We start from the raw sequence: 20,125 nt of genomic DNA, 5'->3' as shown, positions 1-20,125 counted from the left end.
GGAGAGGTGGCAGCTTCAGTCCCCGTGGAGTGGGGGTGTGCCCTGTCCTTCCCCCTTTATAGTGTATGTTTACCAAACAGGAAGTTTTTTGAACCTCTGTAGAGTTTTTATTGAAGTCTCATTATGTAGGCATGATTGATTAAGCCATTGACCATTGATTGATTAAACCATTGTGATTACACTCAATCTTCAGCCCCTCTCCCCTCCCCAGATATGGAGGGTTGGGGCTGAAAGCTCCAATCCCCTAATCATGTCCTCTGTGTTTCTCACATAGCCAACCCCTATCTATCTTTGAAATTTATCTAAAGGTCTATCCGGAGTCACTTCATTAAAATAAGTTCGGGTATGGCTGAAAGGTGCTAACAAGTGCAAAACACTCCTATCACTAGAAATTACAGGGACTTTGGGAGGAACCAGGAACAAAGACCAGTTGTTCTTAGGGTGAGATATTAACAGTAGTGGTACAGTCCATGTGCCACTTAACAATGGGGATACATTCTGAAAAATGTGCCATTAGGCAGTTTTGCCATTGTGCAAACATCATTAGTATATTTACATAATCCTAGATGGTCTAGCCTAAGCACACCTGGCTGTAAGGTGTAGCCTGTTGTTCCTAGGCTACAAACCTGTACAGCATGTTACTGTACTGAAGATTGTAGGCAATTGTAAAGCAGTGGTATTTGTGTTTCTAACTGTATCTAGGCATAGAATAGATACGGGGCTGGTCTTGGTGGCTCAGTCTGTTATCCCAGCCCTTTGGGAGGCCAAGGTGAGTGGATTGCCTGAGTACGCAGGTTCGAGACCAGCCCAGGCAACTTGGCGAGACCTCGTCTCTACAATTAAAACAAAAAAAAATTAGAGCCGGGCTCGGTGGCTCAGCCTGTAATCTCGCACTTTGGGAGGCTGAGGTGAGTGGATTGCCTGAGCCCGCGGGTTCAAGACCCGCCTGGGCAATTTGGTGAGACCTCATCTCTAATAAATCAAAAAAGTTAGCTGGGCGTGGTAACATCCGCCTGTAGTTCCAGCTACTTGGAAGGCTGAGGCGGAAGGATCGCTGGAGCCCAGCAGGTTGAGGCTGCAGTGGCCTCTCCTGGCCACTGAACTCCAGTCTGGGTGACAGAGTAAGACTCCAACTCAAAAAAAAAAAAATTAGCCGGGCGTGGTAGCACATGCCTGTAGTTCCAGCCACTTGGAAGGCTGAGGCAGAAGGATCACCGGAGCCCTGCCGGTCGAAGCTGGGGTGGCTTTGAGTATGCCACTGCATTCCAGTCTGGGTGACACAGTGAGACTTCAACTCAAAAAGAAAAGAAACGATATGGTATAGTACTGCATAAAAACGAATGGCATGCTTGTATAGGGCACTTATCATGAATGGAGCTTGCAGGACTGGAAGCTGCTCTGGGTGAGTGAGGGAGTGAATGTGTGGACCTAGGACATTGCTAGATGCCTACAGACCTTATAAATACTGCACACTTAGACCACACTAAATTTATTTTAAAAAGGTATTTTTCTTTCTTCAACAATACGTTAACCTTAGCTTACTATAATTTTTTCTTTATAAACTTTCATTTTTAAAAACTTATTTACTCTTTTGTATTAACACAACTTAAAACATAATCTACTGTACATCTGTACAAAAAATTTTGTTTCTCTGTATCGTTATTCTATAAGTTTTTCTATTTTAATTTTTTAAAAACACTTTAATTAAAAATGAAAACATCGATACCAGCCTGGGCAATCAAAAAATTAGATGGGTGTGGTGGTGCATGCCTGGGATTCCAGTTACTTGGAAGGCTGAGGCAGAAGGATCGCCCGAGCCTGAAGGATCGCCTGAGCCCAGTGGGTGTAGGCTGCAGTGACCGTGAGTGTGCCACTGCACTCAAGCCTGGGCAACAGAGTGAGACTCCAACTCAAAAAGAACCAAAAAAAAAAAAAAAAAAACTAAAATGAAAACACAAACTCACACATTAGCCTCGGCCTACACAGAGGAGGATCATCAACATCATTGTCTTCCACCTCCACATCTTGTCCCACCAGAAGGTCTTCGGGGCAATGACCCGCAAGGAGCCGTTGTGGCCTGTGCTGACAACGCCTTCTGGATAACCTTCTGAAGACTCTGCCTAAGGCTGTTTTACAGTTCACTTTTTTTTTTTTTTTTTGCTGATAAGTGGGAGGAGTACACCTAAAATAACAATAAAAAGGATACTATAGTAAATACATACATCAGTAACAGAGTCATTTGTTATCAATGTCAAGTATGACATACGATGCATAATTGTGCTGCACTTTTATATGACAGACAGCACAGGTCTGTTTACGCCAACATCACCACAACACCTACAACATCATGAGGCAATCCCAAAACCATTCATGAGCATGGCAGTTTAGCTGGTTACAGTGGAAAAAGACATCAAGTATAGCTGTATCTTTACAATTGTTTTTCCCCTATTGCCTTTTATAATTCCTATGTATGTTTGCTTTAATAATATACATAACATTAGTATAGTAGTACATGGATGTTATTTCAGGTTCAGGCTCACCTCACTTCATGGTGCTTTGTGTATTGTGCTTCCCAGACACCTCGTAGGTTACAAATGAGGGATCTGCGGCAACCCTGCATCCAGCAAGACTGTTGGCACCATGTTCCAATGCTTGGGCTAACTTTGGGTTTTTGTGTCACATTTTGGGAATTCTAACAATATTTCAAACATTTCCATTATTATTACTTCTGTAATGGTGATCTGTGATCAGTAATCTTTGATGTTACTATTGCGATTGTCTTGGGATGTCACAAACCATGCCCACATAATGGCAAAACTAATTGATAAATGTTACATGTGCCTGACTGCTCCACCTCTCAGCTGTTCCCTCACCTTCTCCTCCTCAGACCTCTCTATTCTCTCAGACATGACAATATTGAAACCAGGTCAGTCAATGACCCTAAAATGGCCTCTACATGTTGCAGTGAAAGGAAGAGTCCCACACCTCTCACTTCAAATCAAAAGCTAGAAAAGATCGAACTTAGTGAGGAAGGTATGTCGAAAGCCAAGGCAGGCCAAAAGCTAGGCGTTTTGTGTCTGTTAGCCAAACTGTGAATGCAAATAAAAAGTTCTTGATGAAAACTCAAAGTGCTGCACCAGTGAGCACATAAATGATGAGAAAAGCAAAACAGCCTTACTGCTGATATGGAGATGTTTCGGTCTGGACAGAAGATCAAATCAGCCACAACATTCCCTTAAGCCAAAGCCTCATCCTAACTGAGGCCCTAACACTCTTCAATTCTGTGAAGATTGAGAGAGGTGAGGAAGCTGCAGAAGAAAAGCTGAAAGCTAGCAGAGGTTGGTTCATGAGGTTTAAGGAAAGGAACGTCTCCATAATGTAAAAGTGTAGGGTGAAGCAGCAAGAACTGATGGAGAAACTGCAACAGGCCGGCCGCAGTGGCTCACGCCTGTCGTCCCACCACTTTGGGAGACTGATGCGAGAGGATCACCTGAGTCCAGGGGTTCGAGAACAGCCTGGGCAACTTGGAGAGACCTCATCTCTACAATAAATCAAAAAATTAGCTAGGTGTGGTGGCGTGTGCCTGGGGTTCCAGCTACTTGGAAGGCTGATGTGGAAGAATCACCTGAGCCCAGCAGGTTGCAGCTGTGGTGGACCTGGGCAACAGAATGAGACTCTTATGAACAAGGAGGAGGAGGAGGAGGAGGAGGAAGAGGAGGAGGAGGCAGCAAGTTATCCAGAATTCATACCTAAGATCATTGAAAGTAGCCATGCTGAGCAACAGATTTTCCATACAGACAAAACAGCCTTCTATTGGAAGAACAAGCCATCTAGGACTTTCATAGCTAGAGAGGAGAAGTCAATGCTTGGCTTCAAAGAGGCTAACTTCCTTGTTAGGGCTAATGCAACTGTTGACTCTAGGTTGAAGTCAATGCTTATTTAGCATTCCCCAAATCCTAGAGCCCTTAATAATTATGCTAAATCGACTGGGTGTGGTGGCTCAAGCCTGAAATCCTAGCACTTTGGGAGGCTGAGGTAAAGAGGATTGCCTGAGTCTAGGGGTTCGAGACCAACCTGGGCAACTTGGTGAGACCATGTCTCTAAAATTAAAAAACAAAACAAAACAAAACCTGGGAATGGTGGCATGCATCTGTAGTTCCAGCTACTTGGAAGGCTGAAGCAGAAGGGTCGCCTGAGCCCAGCAGGTCAAGGCTGGGGTGGCAGTAAGTGTGCTACTGCACTCCAGCCTGGGCAATAGAGTGAGACTCCAAATGAAAAAAAAAAAAAAAGAATTATGCTGAATCTACTCTGCTTGTGCTGTATATATGGAACAACAAAGCCTGGATGATAGTACATCTGTTTACAGATGCTTTGCTGAGTATTTTAAGTCATCCTTTGAAATCTACCACTCAGAAAAAAAGATTCCTTTCAAACTATCACTGCTCATTGACAATGCACCTGGTCATCCAGGAGCTCTAATGGAGCTATGCAAGATGTTTTCTTTCTCTCTTTCTTTTTTTCTTCTTCTTCTTTGATTTGAGGGCTTACTCCGTCTCCCAGGTTGGAGTGCAGTGGCACACACACAGCTCACCACAGCCTCAACCTCCTGGGCTCAGATGATCCTTTCACCTCAACCTTCCAAGTAGCTGGAACAAATTTTTTTTTTAAATGTAAAGATGAGGTTTCACTATTTTTCCCCAGCTGTTCTAAAGCAATCGTCCTGCCTTGGCCTCCCAAAGTTCTGAGATTACAGGTGTGAGCCACTGCTCCTGGCCTTAATGTTTTTATGTCTGCTAAAATTACATCTATTCTGCAGCCCATTGATCAAGGAGTAATTGTGGTTTTAAAGTTTTATTATTGAAGAAATAAGTTTTGTAAGGGTATAGCTGCCACATGAGGGGAGATCCAAAAAAACCAGAATTTATTCCTACATGTTTAAACTTCAGTCACCTTCAAAGTACTCCTCATATAATGCAATACACTTATTGAGATGCTTTTTCCACTGCTCAAAACAGTTTTTTGCTTTGTTTTGTTAGAAAGTAGGATTTATTGAGAGGACAGAAAAGCTCCCAGAGCAGGAGGTGACCCGAGGCGGTTGCCCTCAAAACAGTTTTTGAACTCATCCATTTTGATGCCTTTTAGTACTTCTGCCATTTTTTGTTTCACCTTCCACTTTGGCAGAATCAGTCCCTCTGAGGTCTTTTTTTCACCCAGAGAAACAACAGAAAAGTTCCTTGGGGCAAGATCGGGTGAAAAGGGAGGGTGAGGAAAGGGGGCCATGCAGTTTTTTGGACAAAAACTGCTGAACACTCAACAAGGTGTGGGAAGATTGTTTGTGTAAATCACCCATCATGAAATGGACAAACACATTGAAAGACTCTCCAAAAGAAACATTCACTGAAGCTGAACATAGCCTCTCCCAACAGTGTTAACTGGTCCACTGATGCTGATGGGTTCCTAGAACACTTACGTAGTGGAGGAAGCTTATACTACAGGGGGCTCCCCCTCCAAAAGATAGTTCTAGCTTTTTGCGGGGGGGGGGGGGGTGGTCCCCTGTGTAGATAGTGACTCCTCTGATGGATCTGGGGAAATTAAACTGAAAACCTTGTGGAAAGAAGTCATCATTCTAAATGTCATTAATAACATTAGTGATTCATGGGAGGAGGTGAAAACACCAACATTAACAGGAGTTTGGAAGAAGCTGATTCCAACCTCATGGATAACTTTGAGGGGTTCAAGACTTCAGTGAGGAAAGTAACTGCAGATGTGAAAATAGCAAGAGAACTAGAATTAGAAGCAGAGCCTGAAGTCACTGAAGAAGTGACTGGATTGTTGCACTCTCATGAGAAAACTTTAATGAACAAGGAGTCATTTCTTAGGGATAAGCAAAGAAAATGGTTTCTTGAGATGAAATCTACTCCTGGTGAAGATGCTGTGAACATTGTTGAAATGACAACTTAAACTTTGTTGATAAAGTAGCAGCAGGGTTTGAGTATTGATTCCGACTATTTTTTTTTTTTTGAGTCAGGGTCTCACTCTGTTGCCCAGGTTGAAGTATGGTGGCACAATCACGGATCACTATAACCTCCAACTCCTGGGCTCAAGGCTCTTCTTACGTCAGCCTCCCAGGTAGCTGACACAGGCACATGCCACCACACCTGGCTAATTCTTTATTTATTATTTTTATTTTTTGTAGAGACGAGTTCTCACTAAGTTGCCCAAGTTGGTCTCAAACTCCTGGCCTCAAGTGGCTTCCAGCCTTGGCCTCCCAAAGTGCTGGGATTACAGATGTGAGCTACCACGCCCAGCAATTTGGGAAGAAGTTTACTGTGGGTAAAATGCTACAAAATGACATCACATGCTACAGAGAAATCTTTTGTGAAAGAACAAATCCATCAATGTGACAAACTTTACTGGTGCCTTACTTCAAGAAATTGCCATAGCCACCTCAACCTCTAGTAACCACCATCCTGATCAGATTAGTTAGCAGTCATCAACATCGAGGTAAGACCCTCCACCAGCAAAAAGATTAGAAAAAGAAGTAGGAAAAGATTAGAGAAAGAAGGCTCAGATGATCACTAGCAAGTGTTTTTTACTTAGGCTAGGTACAGTGCTTTTTTTTTTTAGACATAATGCTATTGCATACTTAATAGACCACAGTATAGTGTAAACAAAACTTTTCTATGCACTGGGAAACCAAAGTATTCGTGTGACTTGCTTAGTTGCGGTATTAGCTTTTTTTTTTTTGAGTTGGAGACTCACTCTGTCTCCCAGACTGGAGTGCAGTGGCCGCTCCCGGCCACCTCAGCCTCGACCTGCTGGGCTCTGGCGATCCTTCCGCCTCAGCCTTCCGAGTAGCTGGAATTACAGGTGCGCGCTACCACGCCCGACTGATTTTTTGATTTATGTAGAGATGAGGTCTCGCTGCCCAGGCGGGTCTCGAACCTGCGGGCTCAGGCAATCCACTCACCTCAGCCTCCCAAAGGTGCGGGATTACAGGCTGAGCCATCGAGCCCGGCTAGCTTTATTGCTAATATTCAACCCAGCCTGCAATGTCTCTGAGGTACACTAGTAAGTGAATTGCCCGAGCTACTTGGCGCTCAGTAAGTCTATTACACTTTCTACTGCTTCCAGTTTTTGTTACTTTTTCTCTCAGTCTGTGTTCTCTCTTTAGCATTTGGCAGAATCCTAATGATCTTTTCAGCTTTCTCCCCGCACCCAGAGGCACCAGTAATTGTTCTCTCCTCTCTCTTCCTTTGGAACACAGCACTATTGTGGCACACCTCCCCTGGGGTTCTACTTGTCTTAGTGTCTCCCCCAGTAGATTTTGAGTTTCTGGAGGACAAGGATCGTTTTTAGCCCCTGTTTTGTCCCTGATGCCATGCAGCCGCAAGTAGTAGGTATGCAATCAGTGTTCACTGAATGCAATAATCTCAGAACATTCAGTGTTTTAAACATCAAGCCAATGTGATATACATCTCATACATACCATCTGTAAGTAGAAAGAAGCCGAGGACTGTGGCTTTAATGCAAGAGCCTCTATTTCCTATACAGCATTTTGTACAAATGAGTCTCCAGGTGTGGTCTGCAGGCCCTTCTGGTAAACTGTATGTCAATTTCAACAATTGCCTCTCTTCAAGCATTACGTGTGAAGGCTATGTAATGCCACGGACTTTTCTTTTTACATGTAGCTAAAGGATACTTATTAGTAACCTACCAAATGAGTTATGACAATTTGATATTTACATGCTACAGTTGGCACATATCTACAGCGTACTAAGGGCTCTAATTTAACACTCTACTAAAAAGTCTGGCAGCTAGAAGAATGCTTGGCAAATGCACATATGCAGATATCTGGGCTCTCCCCAGATTTCAAAAGGCGAATTTCTCATTAGGCATCATCACTATTATATGAAGTAGTTGATGTTCTGATTACAGTTATTCTTGCTTATTAATCATAAATTAATGTTAGTTTAATCTAATTATTATCAGTTTGCTCTGGGTTTCATTAGTTTGTTGGTGTCTCAGCAGGACAGTTAGAGGCAGGGGCCCTGGAGGCAGAATGTCTTTTGTGTATAATCTGTGTGAACTTGGGCAAGTAATTTAATTTTTCTGGGCCTCAGTTTTTCCATCTCAAAATGGAGTGGGAATAAGAGTATTTATCTCATTGATTTGATGTGAGAGATTATTGAGTTAATACATGTACTGTAATCCCAGCATTTCAGGAGACCAAGGAAAGAGGACTGCCTGAGAAGAAAAAAGAAAATGCATGTAAAAGGCTTTCACAAGATAACACTTGGCAAATAGGGCTCCATAAGTATTATTTGTTGTGATACATAGTTGTATCAAGGGTATAGAGGCTTGGCAGGCCTGTATGTATTGTGGTTTATTTATAGGGGAGTCATAGAGACAGCAAGTGAGACTACAAATCAACATGCAAAAGACAGTTGCATTCTTATACACAAACAACAAACGGCAGAGAACCGAATAAAAAGCACAATCCCATTCACAATAGCCACACAAAAAATAGAAGAAATACTTTGGTGGCTGGGCTTGGTGGCTCAGCCTGTAATCCCAGCACTTTGGGAGGCTGAGTGAATTGCCTGAACCTGCAGGTTCAAGACCAGCATGGGGAACTTGACAAGACCTCATCTCTACAATAAAATAAAAAATTAGCTGGGTGTGGTAGTACGTGCCTGTAGTTCTGGCTACTTGGAAGGCTGAGATGGAAGGATTGCCTGAGTCCAGCAGGTTGACGCTGGGGTGGCCGTGAGTGTGCCACTGCACTTCAGCCTGGGAGACAGAGTGAAACTCCAACTCAAAAAAAAAAAAAAGGAATACTTTGATATTTTCCTGACCAGAGAAGTGAAAAACCTTTACAATGAAAACTACAAAACACGGCTCAAACAAATCAAAGAAGGCACAAATAAACGGAAAAATATCCCATGCTCATTGAGTGGAAGAATAAACATTGTTGAGATGTCTATCCTACCCAAGGCAATCCATACATTCAACACAATACCCATTAAATTACCATCATCATTCTTCTCAGATCTGGAAACAATAATACAGAAATTCATATGAAACCCAAAACAACCATGAATAGCCAAAACAATCCTCAGCAAAAGAAAAAAAGCATCACACTTCCAGACTTTAAAATTTACTATAAGGCTATAATAATCAAAACAGCCTGCTACTGGTATAAGAACAGGCATATAGACCAATGGAACAGGATAGAGATTCCAGAAGCAAAACCTCAATTTCTCAACATACTCATCTTTGACAAAGCCTCCACCAACAACCACTGAGGAGAGGAGAACCTATTGAGTAAATGATGCTGGAGAAACTGACTGATCACATGCAGAAGATTGAAACAAGACCCTTATCTATCACTGTACTAAAAAATCAACTCTAAATGGATCAAAACATAAACATAAAATCTCAAACTATAAGAAGCTTAGAAAACACAGGAGACACCCTTATGGAAATTGAAATAAACAACCGATTCCTGATCAAAATCCCAAATGCTCATGCCATAAAAGATAAGATAGACAAGTGGGACCTCATCAAACTGAAAAGCTTCTGCAAAGCAAAAGAAACCATCAAGAGAGTAGGGAGACAGACAACAGAATGGGAAAAAATATTTGCCAACTGAATATCTGACAAAAGCCTAACATCCAAGATCTACAAGGAACTCAAATATGCTAAAAGGAAAAAAAAAAAAACCAGCCCCATTAAAAAGTGGGCAAAAGACATGAATAGACACTTCTCAAAAGAAGACATACGAGTAGCCAACAGACACATGAAAAAAATGCTCAGCCTCACTAATCATCAGAGAAATGCAAATCAAAACCACATTGAGATACCACCTAACCCCAGTAAGAATGGCCATCATTAATAAAACAAAAAACAACAGATGCTGGCGAGGATGCAGAGAAAAGAGAATGCTTCTACACTGTTGGTAGGAATGCTAACTAGTTCAACCTCTATGGAAAACAGTGTGGTGATTTCTAAAAGAACTAGAAATTGACCTTCCATATGACCTAGCAATCTCCCTTCTGGGAATATACCCAGAGGTATTCAAATCATTCTACAAAAAAGATACCTGCACACGCATGTTTATTGCAGCACTATTCACAATATCAAAAACATTGAACCAACCATGCTGCCCATCGAAAGTAGACTGGATAAAAAATATGTGGTACATATACACAATGGGATATTACCAGCCATAAAGAAGGACAAAATTATGGACTTCGCAGCAACTTGGATGGATTTGAAGTCCATCATACTAATGATCTATCACAGAAACAAAAAACTTAGTACCACATGTTCTTACTCATAAGTGAACCCTGAACATTTATCCTTATACTACAAGAAAGGGATTGGCAGTAGGGGTGCTTGTTCCTAATCCAGGTAGGATGAGGGCTGATGTGAGGCCCAATCTTCACCTGTACCTAAACCGCTTATGTATCCAATCCTGACTTGTACCCCGCATCTTTAAAATAAAAATTAAAGTAGAATTTTATTTCTTTTTCTTTTTTTGAGTTGGAGTCTCACTCTGTCACCCAGACTGGAGTGCAGTGGCTGCCCCAGGTCACCGCAGCCTCAACCTGCTGGGCTCCGGCGATCCTTCCACCTCAGCCTTCCAAGTAGCTGGAACTACAGGTGTGCCAACCACGCCCGGCTAATTTTTGATTTATTGCAGAGATGAGGTCTTGCCAAGTTGCCCAGGTGGATCTCGAACCCGCGGGCTCAGGCAATCCACTCACCTCGGCCTCCCAAAGTGCTGGGATCACAGGCTGAGCCACCGAGCCTGGCCTAGAATTTTATTTCTTTCACATATAACCATGAACAACTCAGAGTTGCATGATGGCAGTCACCAACCAGATTCTTCCTGCCTTGTTCCAGTATTTCTCAGGGTGAGATTTTCATTCATAATCTAGGGGACTGATCCAGCACTAGCCATCGTATCTGCATTCCAGTTAAGAGAACAGCAAAGGGAAGGGAATAACCTGTCTCTCAGGGAGCCTTGTGAAAAGTTGTACATGACACTTCTTGCATTCCATTGGCCAGAACTTAAGCACATGGCCACATCTATCTGCAGAGAGAGGCTAGGAAATAAAATCTTTATTTTGGATAGACATGTTCCCACCTAAAAAATGGGAGTTTACTGATACAGAACTGGGTTTAGCAACTGAAGCACTATTGACCTACTGAGCAGGACAAATCTTTACTGAAAGGAACTGTCTTGACTATGTCAGGACATATATACCTCCAGGCACCAGATACTACCTACATGTCTATAGCACTTTCCCAGTCATTGTTACCGATCCAATGCTTCTATACATTTACAATTACCCTTAGGGGGTGATACTGTCCTTAAATTTTAGGTTTCTATGGCAGACAGCTATTATTGTCTGCCCAATAGTTTACTTTTTCAGGGAAATACTTCTTCCCATAGTTATGTGCTGAATGGCCATCTTCTTAGGTGACCCTTCTTCTCTAGCTACAGAGATGAGAAATCAGGTCTGCTTCTGACTTAGTTCAGGCTAAATACAACATTCCTAGGAAAGGAGTTTTAGTTCCTTCAGGAATACAGACAAAAGATCTGGTGTTCTTGAGACACTCCAGGCAGGACAATGGAACAACAGGTCCACCCTATCTGTGCTCGGCTTTAAAACTCGGTTGGCCACCTGTGATCTAAAAAGAAAGTTCACATGTCTTCATTTGATATTCAAAACTCTCCCCTGTCTGCCACCCACCCTACTCTTGTTCATTTACTCAAACCATCAGCCTTTCTAGAGAGCCTTGATGCACCGCAGTGTGTGTCAGGGATAGAGAAATGAGTAAGTGTTGGTTTCTGCCCTGGAGGAGGTGTAGCAGGGAATAGAGGTAACACAACAAACTATTAAGAGCCACTTAAACTGGGTACGGCGGCTCATGACTGTAATCTTGGCAATTTGGGAGGCCGAAGTAGGAGGACTGCTTAAGTCAAGTTTAGAGACAAATCTGGCAACATAGTGAAACCTTGTCTTCACAAGAAAATTAGCCAGGTGTGGTGGCATGCGCCTGTAGTTCCAGGTACTCAGCATGCTGAGGTTGGAGGATCAATCGCCTGAGTCCAGGAGGTCAAGGTTGCAGTGAGAGCAGTGATCGTGCTGCTGTACTCCAGCCTGGATGACAGAGTGAGACCCCATCTCAAAAAAAAAAGACAGACACAAGATACAAGGAAAGACACACAGAAGAAAAGAAGGTCATATGGAGACAGAGCCAGAGACCGGAGTGAGGTGGCTACAAGCCCAGGAAGTCAAGGAATCCAGACAGCCACCAGAAGCAGGAAGGAAGGATTCTCTCTCGGAGTCTCCAGAGGGAGAGAGGCCCCACCAACACTTTCATCTCCAACGTCTGGCCTCCAGAACCGTGAGAGAATACATTCCTGTATTTTAAGGCACACAGTCTGTGATCATGCGCTCCAGCAGTCCCAGGACACGAATTCCCCTTGTCATTTGAAGTCCTCACGACAAGGAGTCTTTGCTGTGGCATGCAGGACACAGCCCTGGCCCTCAGGAGCCCACGTCCTGGTTGGGGGCCACATAGTTTGCCCCCTTGCCATCTCCACTTCCATGTCTAATGGGCATCTCAGACTTGGCTTTCCCCAGTTGGAAGTGCCTAGGGGTGCCTGGAGATGGGAAGCTGACCTAGCAGGTGTTCAGGAAGGACCTCTGGGTGGAGGCGACATGGACATGTGCATAGCAGGAGGAGGCTGGGCCAAGGCAGCGAGTTGTGGAGGCAAAGCTCAAAACTAGGGGATCATTTTGGGTTTTTGTTTTGCTTTGGTTTCGTGTTAGGAAGGAAAGAAAAGCCAGGAAAAATCGGAGATGGAAAAGAAGAAGGTACAGGGGAGAGAGGAGACAAGAGTGAGGGCCCAGAGGGGAGAAGAGGCCCCGTGGAGCAGGGGAAAGGTCAGACAGGGGTCAGGATCTAAAGGGAACAGAAAGGGCCGAGTGGCCTGACTCCAGAGGGAACTTCTGGGTCTGAATCCTAACTCTGCCATTTGTGGTTATAAAGTAGCAGGAATTGCATCATCTGGATCTCAGTCTCCTCAACTGTAAAGTGGAAATAATGATAGCTCCCACCTCCTAGGATGTTGTTAGGAGAGCTAAACATACTGATATGTATGAAGCACTTGGCTCAATGTCTTGCAGTGTCATTGTTACAGTTAATATTATTAGAAGCAGCAGCAGGCCAGGCTCAGTGGCTCAGCCTGTAACCCCAGCACTTTGGGAGGCCGAGGTGAGTGGATTGCTTGAGCCCATGGGTTTGAGACCAGACCAGACAACTTGGTGAGACCTCATCTCTACAATACAAAAATAAAATAAATAAAAATAATTAGTCAGGCGTGGTAGTGCATGCCTACAGTTCCGGCTACTTGGAAGGCTGAGGTGGAAAGGTGGAAGGATCGCGGGAACCCAGCAGGTTGATGCTGGGGTGGCTGTGAGCATGCCACTGCACTCCAGCCTGGGTGATGGAGTGAGACTCCAACGCAAAAAAAAAAAAAAAAAAAAAAGAAAAGAAAAGCAGCAGCAACACAGTTTGGAATCAGAAGGTGAACACCAAAAAGAACTTCATCGGTATCTAATTCCCCCATTATACGAATGGAGAAATTGAGGCCCAGAGAGGTTTGAAATTGGCCACTTGTTTTTGAGTTGGGGTCTTACTCAATGATCACGTCACCACAGCCTCTGCCTCTTGGGCTCTGGCAATCTTACAGTCTCAGCCTCCCAAGTAGCTGAGATTACAGATATGTACCACGACACCTGCTAATTTTTTAAATTTAATGTAGAGACAAAGTCTTGCTATGTTGCTCTGGTTGGTCTCGAATTCCTGGGCTCAAGCAATCCTCTTGCCTTGACCTCCCAAAGTGCTGGGATTACAGGCATGAGTCATTATATCCGGCCGGAATGTAAGTTTTTGAGAGCAGAGATTTTTGTCTGTTTGGTTTACCACTGTGTTTCCAGGCCCAGAAAAGTACATACACTTGGTAGGCCCTCAATAAATATTTGATGAATAAATAAATGAAGGCTCAGGACAAGAGAAGGGAAGTAAATGCAGGGAGCCCTATGCCATCAGGTTATCTGGCTCGTAAGTTAGAGTCCCCAGCTTTGGCTTGTGGTCCAACATGTGTTCCCTTTGCGATGTGGGCATGCCCTAGGGAGTACCCAGACTTGTGGCACTCCAAGCCTGAGCAATGTAGGGTGAGGTGGGAGGGTAGGAAAGCCCCCAGGTTTTTTCTCTTGCATTCCTATTTCTACCTATGGTTTCAATTGGGGTTCTACCTACCTACCTGGGTGATTAACTGTGAAGAGTTCTTGTCCTGGCATCTACCTCCTCTCTGCACCCAACAGACATGCCTGAAGGTTTCCTTCTGAGAAGTTGGATGTGTTGGTCTTTCTCAGGATTCTCAGCTTCTGTGGCTCTGGGGGCAGGTTTGGATCTTCACTATCCAGGGACTTCCTGATACAATAGGCGTGGCTTAGCTCTTATCCTACCGCCATCTTTACTTTCCTTACTGTCCCCATACAGTTGTTAGGGGCTAAGTAGTCATCAGGTCATAAAGACTATGTATATATTACTTACTGCTGGGAAAAACAGCACATTATGTCAAGCATTTCTTTCTATTGACTTCGAGTTCTCTTGCAAATCAGAAAATCTTTGAATCCACCTATAAGTCCCACCCCTACTCCCTCATGTCCTGACGTCCTGCCTTTCTGGGCCAAACCAAACCAACGTAAACCTTGTATTGATTTATGTCCTTGCCTGTAAACTTCTGTCTCCCTAGAATATATTAAAGCAGTCTGTAACCTAACCACCTTGGGTGCAGTTCTCAGGACCTCATGAGACTGTACCCCAAGCCATGGTTACTCATATTTGGCTCAGAATAAACCTTAAATATTTTTAACAACAACAACAGCAAACAGTTCCACTTTCTTGGGTGGTAATACCATTCTACATCCAGAAAGCAAAGAATAAACACATCAGAATATATCCTACAAGAAATATATGCATATTAATAGCAAGGAGACCTGCTTTCTGCAAGGAAATTGACTTAGTTTCTTCACACTGCTTTAATATAATACCACAGACTAGGTGGCTTGAATAACAAAACATTTACTCCTCATAGTTCTGAAGGCTGGGAAGTCCAAGATTAAGGTGTTGGTAGATTTGGTGTCTGGGAAGGGTCCATTTCTTGATTCCCAGATAGCTGTGTTCTTGCTGTGCCCTCAGCAAAGGGACAAGGCAGCTCTCTGGGGCCTCTTTGATAAGGCATGTATCCCATTTATGATGGCTCCACCCTTATGACCCAGTCACCTCCCAAAGGCACCACCTCCTTGTACGATCACATTCGGGGTAAGAATTCCAACATTCCAACACGTGAACGAGGGAGGGACACAAACATTTAGTCCATAGCAGTCATGACTTCAGTTTTGCACACTTCCCATACTTGTCCTGGATATCGGATAGAGAAGAGTGGTCTGGAATACAACACGCATGTAGACCACATGGTTTGCTAAGGGTGTCTTGATGAGGAACAGAACAAGTCCTCCAGGCCAGATGTCATCTGAATTACTCACGCCACAAGACTCGGGGTGCATACAGATAACTCTTGGGGTCCTCTCCATCCTCGGTGACATTCAACACCCCCTCACCATTCCATGGTATTATCCTCTCCAGTGCCTCCCACCTCCTCCGTGTTTCATTCACATGGTTGCACTGTGACTTTGTCGCCATCCCAAACTATTCTACTTGGAAACCTCAAAAGCCCCAAGACCTAAGGAAAGGTGATGTTCTGCTCACAATGTTCTACCCCTCTGGCTCTCATACTCACTTCCTACTATTGTACCTGCTTTCCACCCCACTGAGACTTCCTCACACTTTTCTCCCTGTCTCTTAGCCCCCTTCTGAGCTGACTCCTTTCACTATCCATCCATACCACTACCTCCATCCATAATCTTAATATTCATGTCCTCACCTCCACACCCTCAACCTTGGAACAGCCCAGAGTCTGCCTTCCCTGTTTCTAACCCCCTAGGCACTGTGCCTTCATGGAGAATGTCACATAGTGATGGGGTCTACACACTTTCAAAGTAAGTTGATTCCTTTGATCAAATGGCAATTCTATATGCCTCTCCCAGTACTCATAAATGATACACAAACCTCATCCTTGCTCCTTTATCTCTCCTAAATATTTATACTCAGTGAATAATATCTTTGTCTATACCACAAAAAAAAGGAGATCATTATGCATAAAACCTCTCAGGTTTCTGCTCCCCATGTGCAAATGAAATGAATGTATGTCTACAGCATTGCCATCAACCAGTCTCCTGAACACCAGGGTCATATTTCTCAACTTCCTTTGAAGTTGAGAGCCATTATGTGATTAAAATTTTTTGCCAATGGAATTTGAGCATTAGTGTTATCTACGACTTCCGTGCCTAGTCTGTAACAATGTCTCACATGCACATCGCCATGATCTTCCCCTTCTGGCAAGCTGTTTGGTGATACAGACACCATGTGTTAAAGATGGCAGAGCTGTCATCAGTCACAGCCCTTAAATAATTGCATGGAAAAGAACTGCCTGCCTGTTTGTAAAAATTGCCCTAAACATGACATAAGTGAGAAATAAACTTTGTGTTTGGTCATTACGAGTTAGGTTTATTTTTCACAGCCTACCCTAATTCATATAATAGCCATTTTTCTTCTCTCTCTTCTTTATGGGAAAAGTAGCTCTGCCCTGTCCTGTGCCAGGGAATCCCTTGACCTGAACTCTGGACTCTAGCCCCGCCCCAAGCCTCAGTTCATCAATTATTTACTGTCTCCTCCTCCTCTGGATCTTCAACTTATCCTTCCCTGGCTCTTTTCCCTCAGCACATAGATGTGATCACATCTCTTCTAACAGCTACACCCCCCCCAATCTTACTTTACATGATTGGATATTCTGTTTATCTAGAATTCTCTTTTCTCCTTCCTTCCATGGTCAAGTCTTTCTCACCCCACTCTCTGCCAACTCACTCCTCACCTTCTGTGACCTAGCCTCTGTCCCCAGCACTTTTCTATTGGGCCCTAGTGACCTCATGGACTGTGGACATGTTTCACTTCTTATCTGACTTGGCATCATCTCTAGGAAGCTGTTCCTCCTCCTGCTTCGGAGCTCCTGTGACACCGACTAAAGGGTGCTCCTCTTCCCCCACCCCACCCCCACCCATTCCTTCCAAGACTCCCCCATAGGTTTCTTCTCCTCGGTAAATGTGGATTCACTCTCCTCCTCCTTCCCTTCCCACCACCTATAACCTCTTTCTAGGTAATTTTATCTTCACCTGTGGCTTAAATGATCATTCACAGGGGCTCGAAGCCTCAAGCCTATATTACCAGCATCTAGATATTTCTATCTTTATGGCCCACAGTCACCCCAAACTTAATATGTCCCATCTGAATTTATCATCTTCCCCATTTCCAAAAACCACTCCTTCTATACTTTCTATACAGGTTGACGTTAACATCTACCCAGGCACTTGGACTAGTTACATGGGAGGATGCCAAGAAGGTCCTTGCCTTCAGCCTTCTGCAGTTCCAAACCTATTGAATCCACCTACACAATCTCTCTCAAGTCCATCTATTTATTCCCCTTTCTTGGCCACTGCCAACTTCAGACCTTTTCATCTCTTTCCTTGATCTCAGTAACTTCTGGACTGTTCTCTCTGCAGGCAGCCTAGCCTCCCTCCTGTAGCCTAAGGATGTGATATCCTTTGTTGATTTTCATTCATTAATTTTTTTCTTTAGGGTCTTTTTCAAACTAAAAAGCAACATATTCTGGCAGGGTGTGGTGGCTCCCACCTATAATCCAGCACTTTGGGAGGCTGAGGAGGAAGGATTGCTTGAGGCCAGGAGTTCAAGACCAGCCTGGGCAACATAGCGAAACCGCATCTCTATAAAAATCAAAATATTAGCTGAGTGTGGTAGCACACATCTATAGTCCCAGTGACTTGGAGGGCTGGGGTGGAAGGATCCTGAGCCCAGGAGGTCGAGGCTGTGGTGAGTTGTGATCGTGGTAATAAGCATGCCACTGCACTCAAGCCTGGGCAACAGTGAGATCCTGACTCAAAAAAAAAAAAAAAAATTCTCATTATAAAATAGTCAAATAGCTTATAAGGCGATGGGAAAAAAAGTGAAAGCACCCCTTGTTCAGTCCTCAAAGCTTACCTTCAAATACACATAAACACTTTTTTTCTAAAAATAGGATCTTATAAAACATGCTGTATTTCTACTATTTTAGAGGCATGATTTTCAAATGTTAACATCTCTGAAATCAAAATGTGTCATTCAACCAATCACAGGTTTGGTTAAATGCAATAGGGTGCCAGGCCAGCACTTACCTCCAGGAGACATTTCTTAGGATGCAAATCTGGTCTGGTTGCTCCCCTTGGGAAAATTCCTCTATGCTGCCCTTCCTCTCCCCTCCTCCGAGGCTCTTTATCTTCGGACTTCCATCTAATTTTGCAATTTCTAGAACACTCACACACATCCTCTTCCTTAAGGCCAAGCAGGCCCAGCACATCTATTTGCAGTTTGTTCCCTGGATAGCTAGGCTAAGCCAGATCTCTTTGCCTTCATTTTTCCTGCCTTAAAGGTCATTCACACCTTTTCTACTCAAAGTTGCCTCTTCCTGGACTGCTGTTCTGTTCCATCGTCCTGCTCTGCCACACCAAGCCCTCCTTCATGCAGTTCCCACCCTCTCCCCCAGGTGCACATCTTTTCAGCCACTTAACACAGGCTCGTGTGCTTCTCGTTGTTTCTGACAGAGTTCAGAAAAAATAACTGAAGAAAGCACACTTTCTTCCTTACACCCATCACTAGCAGGGGCAGGGCAATGAAGCTGCCGCAGAAATATTTTTGAAATCATGAACTGCCTGTGAGGGAGGCAGGAACGTGCTCCCTGAGGTAAGGTGGAGACAAGGTAAGGAGATAAGATGTTTCTTCACCCTGGGACAAGAGAGAGAAGAGGTGAGAAAGTCTGGAGGCGAGAGCGCAAGTCCAGAAATCAGAGCAATCAGAGGTTTTTTTTCTTGTTCCCTCCAGACCTGTAAATCCATCCTCAGCTAAAGATCCTCCAGTTTCAACAGGCACCCCCTTGTGCCCTTCCCGCTTCCCTTTTCTCTAGTCCTTAAGTCCTTCAACTCCAAACCTCATTCTGTATCGTGGTCCTTTTTGCAACAAGTTCCTTATTTTGTAACCAGATGTTATGAAAAATACCAAAGAGGAATTCCTCCTGCCACTCTAAAATGCCCACCTGAGTCTTCCATTTGGTCTCCCTCCTGCCCTAGGTATGAACACTCCTCACTCAATCCCACCACGACCCAACACCAGGAAACAAACACAAAAGAAAGCGGAAGCTTCCTATAGGACTTTCATTTAAGTAGCCATCCTAAAGGCTCACTGCTACATAGAGACATCAGTGAAAACCAGTATCCTCCTCTCAACACAGTGTTGGGTCTGGATTCCAGAAAATGCTAAAAATATTTTCAGTTATTTTTCTGACCTAGATAACTTAAAGCCAAGGATTCCAATTCATTCATAGAAAAGTCCCAGGGTATTGTTGGCAATTTAAAATGAAGCTCAGCTAATGCGGCCTACATGGCAGTCACTAAGATTGGTCCATGCTAAAACATCCACAGAGGGCCAAAATACTTTATACTCTCCTGGGCAAAAAGATCAGAGACTCATAAATAATCAGAAGTCATAGAGCTAAAGAAGGATATGTGGAAAGATGAGGACAGGGAAGGAGGAAACAGACACTTTATCATGAGAACTGCAGCAGGCCTGAGGGGATTCTGAGAAATAGACATATTTGCTGTCGCAATGGAGGCTGACAGTACACGAGGATGTCTTGGAGCTGAAGGAAATGGGAAAGACAAGCAAAACAAAAGAATGAGAAGCCAGGCACGGTGGTTCGCACCTGTAATCCCAGCTCTTCGGGAGGCAAAGGCGAGAGGCTTGCCTGAGCCCAGGGGTTCAAGACCAGCCTGGGCAACTTGGCAAGACCTGGTCTCTACAATAAATCAAAAAA

At 43.9% G+C, this 20,125-nt stretch overlaps 1 protein-coding gene across 1 annotated transcript in view; it reads left to right on the top strand.

Moving 5' to 3' along the window:
• The first annotated feature begins 19,917 nt into the window (after nucleotides 1–19,917).
• Nucleotides 19,918–20,125, top strand: part of SOWAHB (sosondowah ankyrin repeat domain family member B) — a 3,732-nt gene continuing 3,524 nt past the window's right edge. The window contains exon 1 of the mRNA XM_021711141.1: nucleotides 19,918–19,930. Within this exon, the coding sequence (XP_021566816.1) occupies nucleotides 19,918–19,930 (13 nt within the window). The remainder of the gene's footprint in view (nucleotides 19,931–20,125) is intronic.

Source organism: Carlito syrichta, unplaced genomic scaffold (assembly GCF_000164805.1).
Source record: "Carlito syrichta isolate Samal-C Ts95f unplaced genomic scaffold, Tarsius_syrichta-2.0.1 Scaffold82255, whole genome shotgun sequence".
Classification (NCBI taxonomy): domain Eukaryota; kingdom Metazoa; phylum Chordata; class Mammalia; order Primates; family Tarsiidae; genus Carlito; species Carlito syrichta.
The sequence above is the reverse complement of the archived record's forward strand: the minus strand, read 5'-3'. Positions and strand labels throughout refer to the sequence as shown.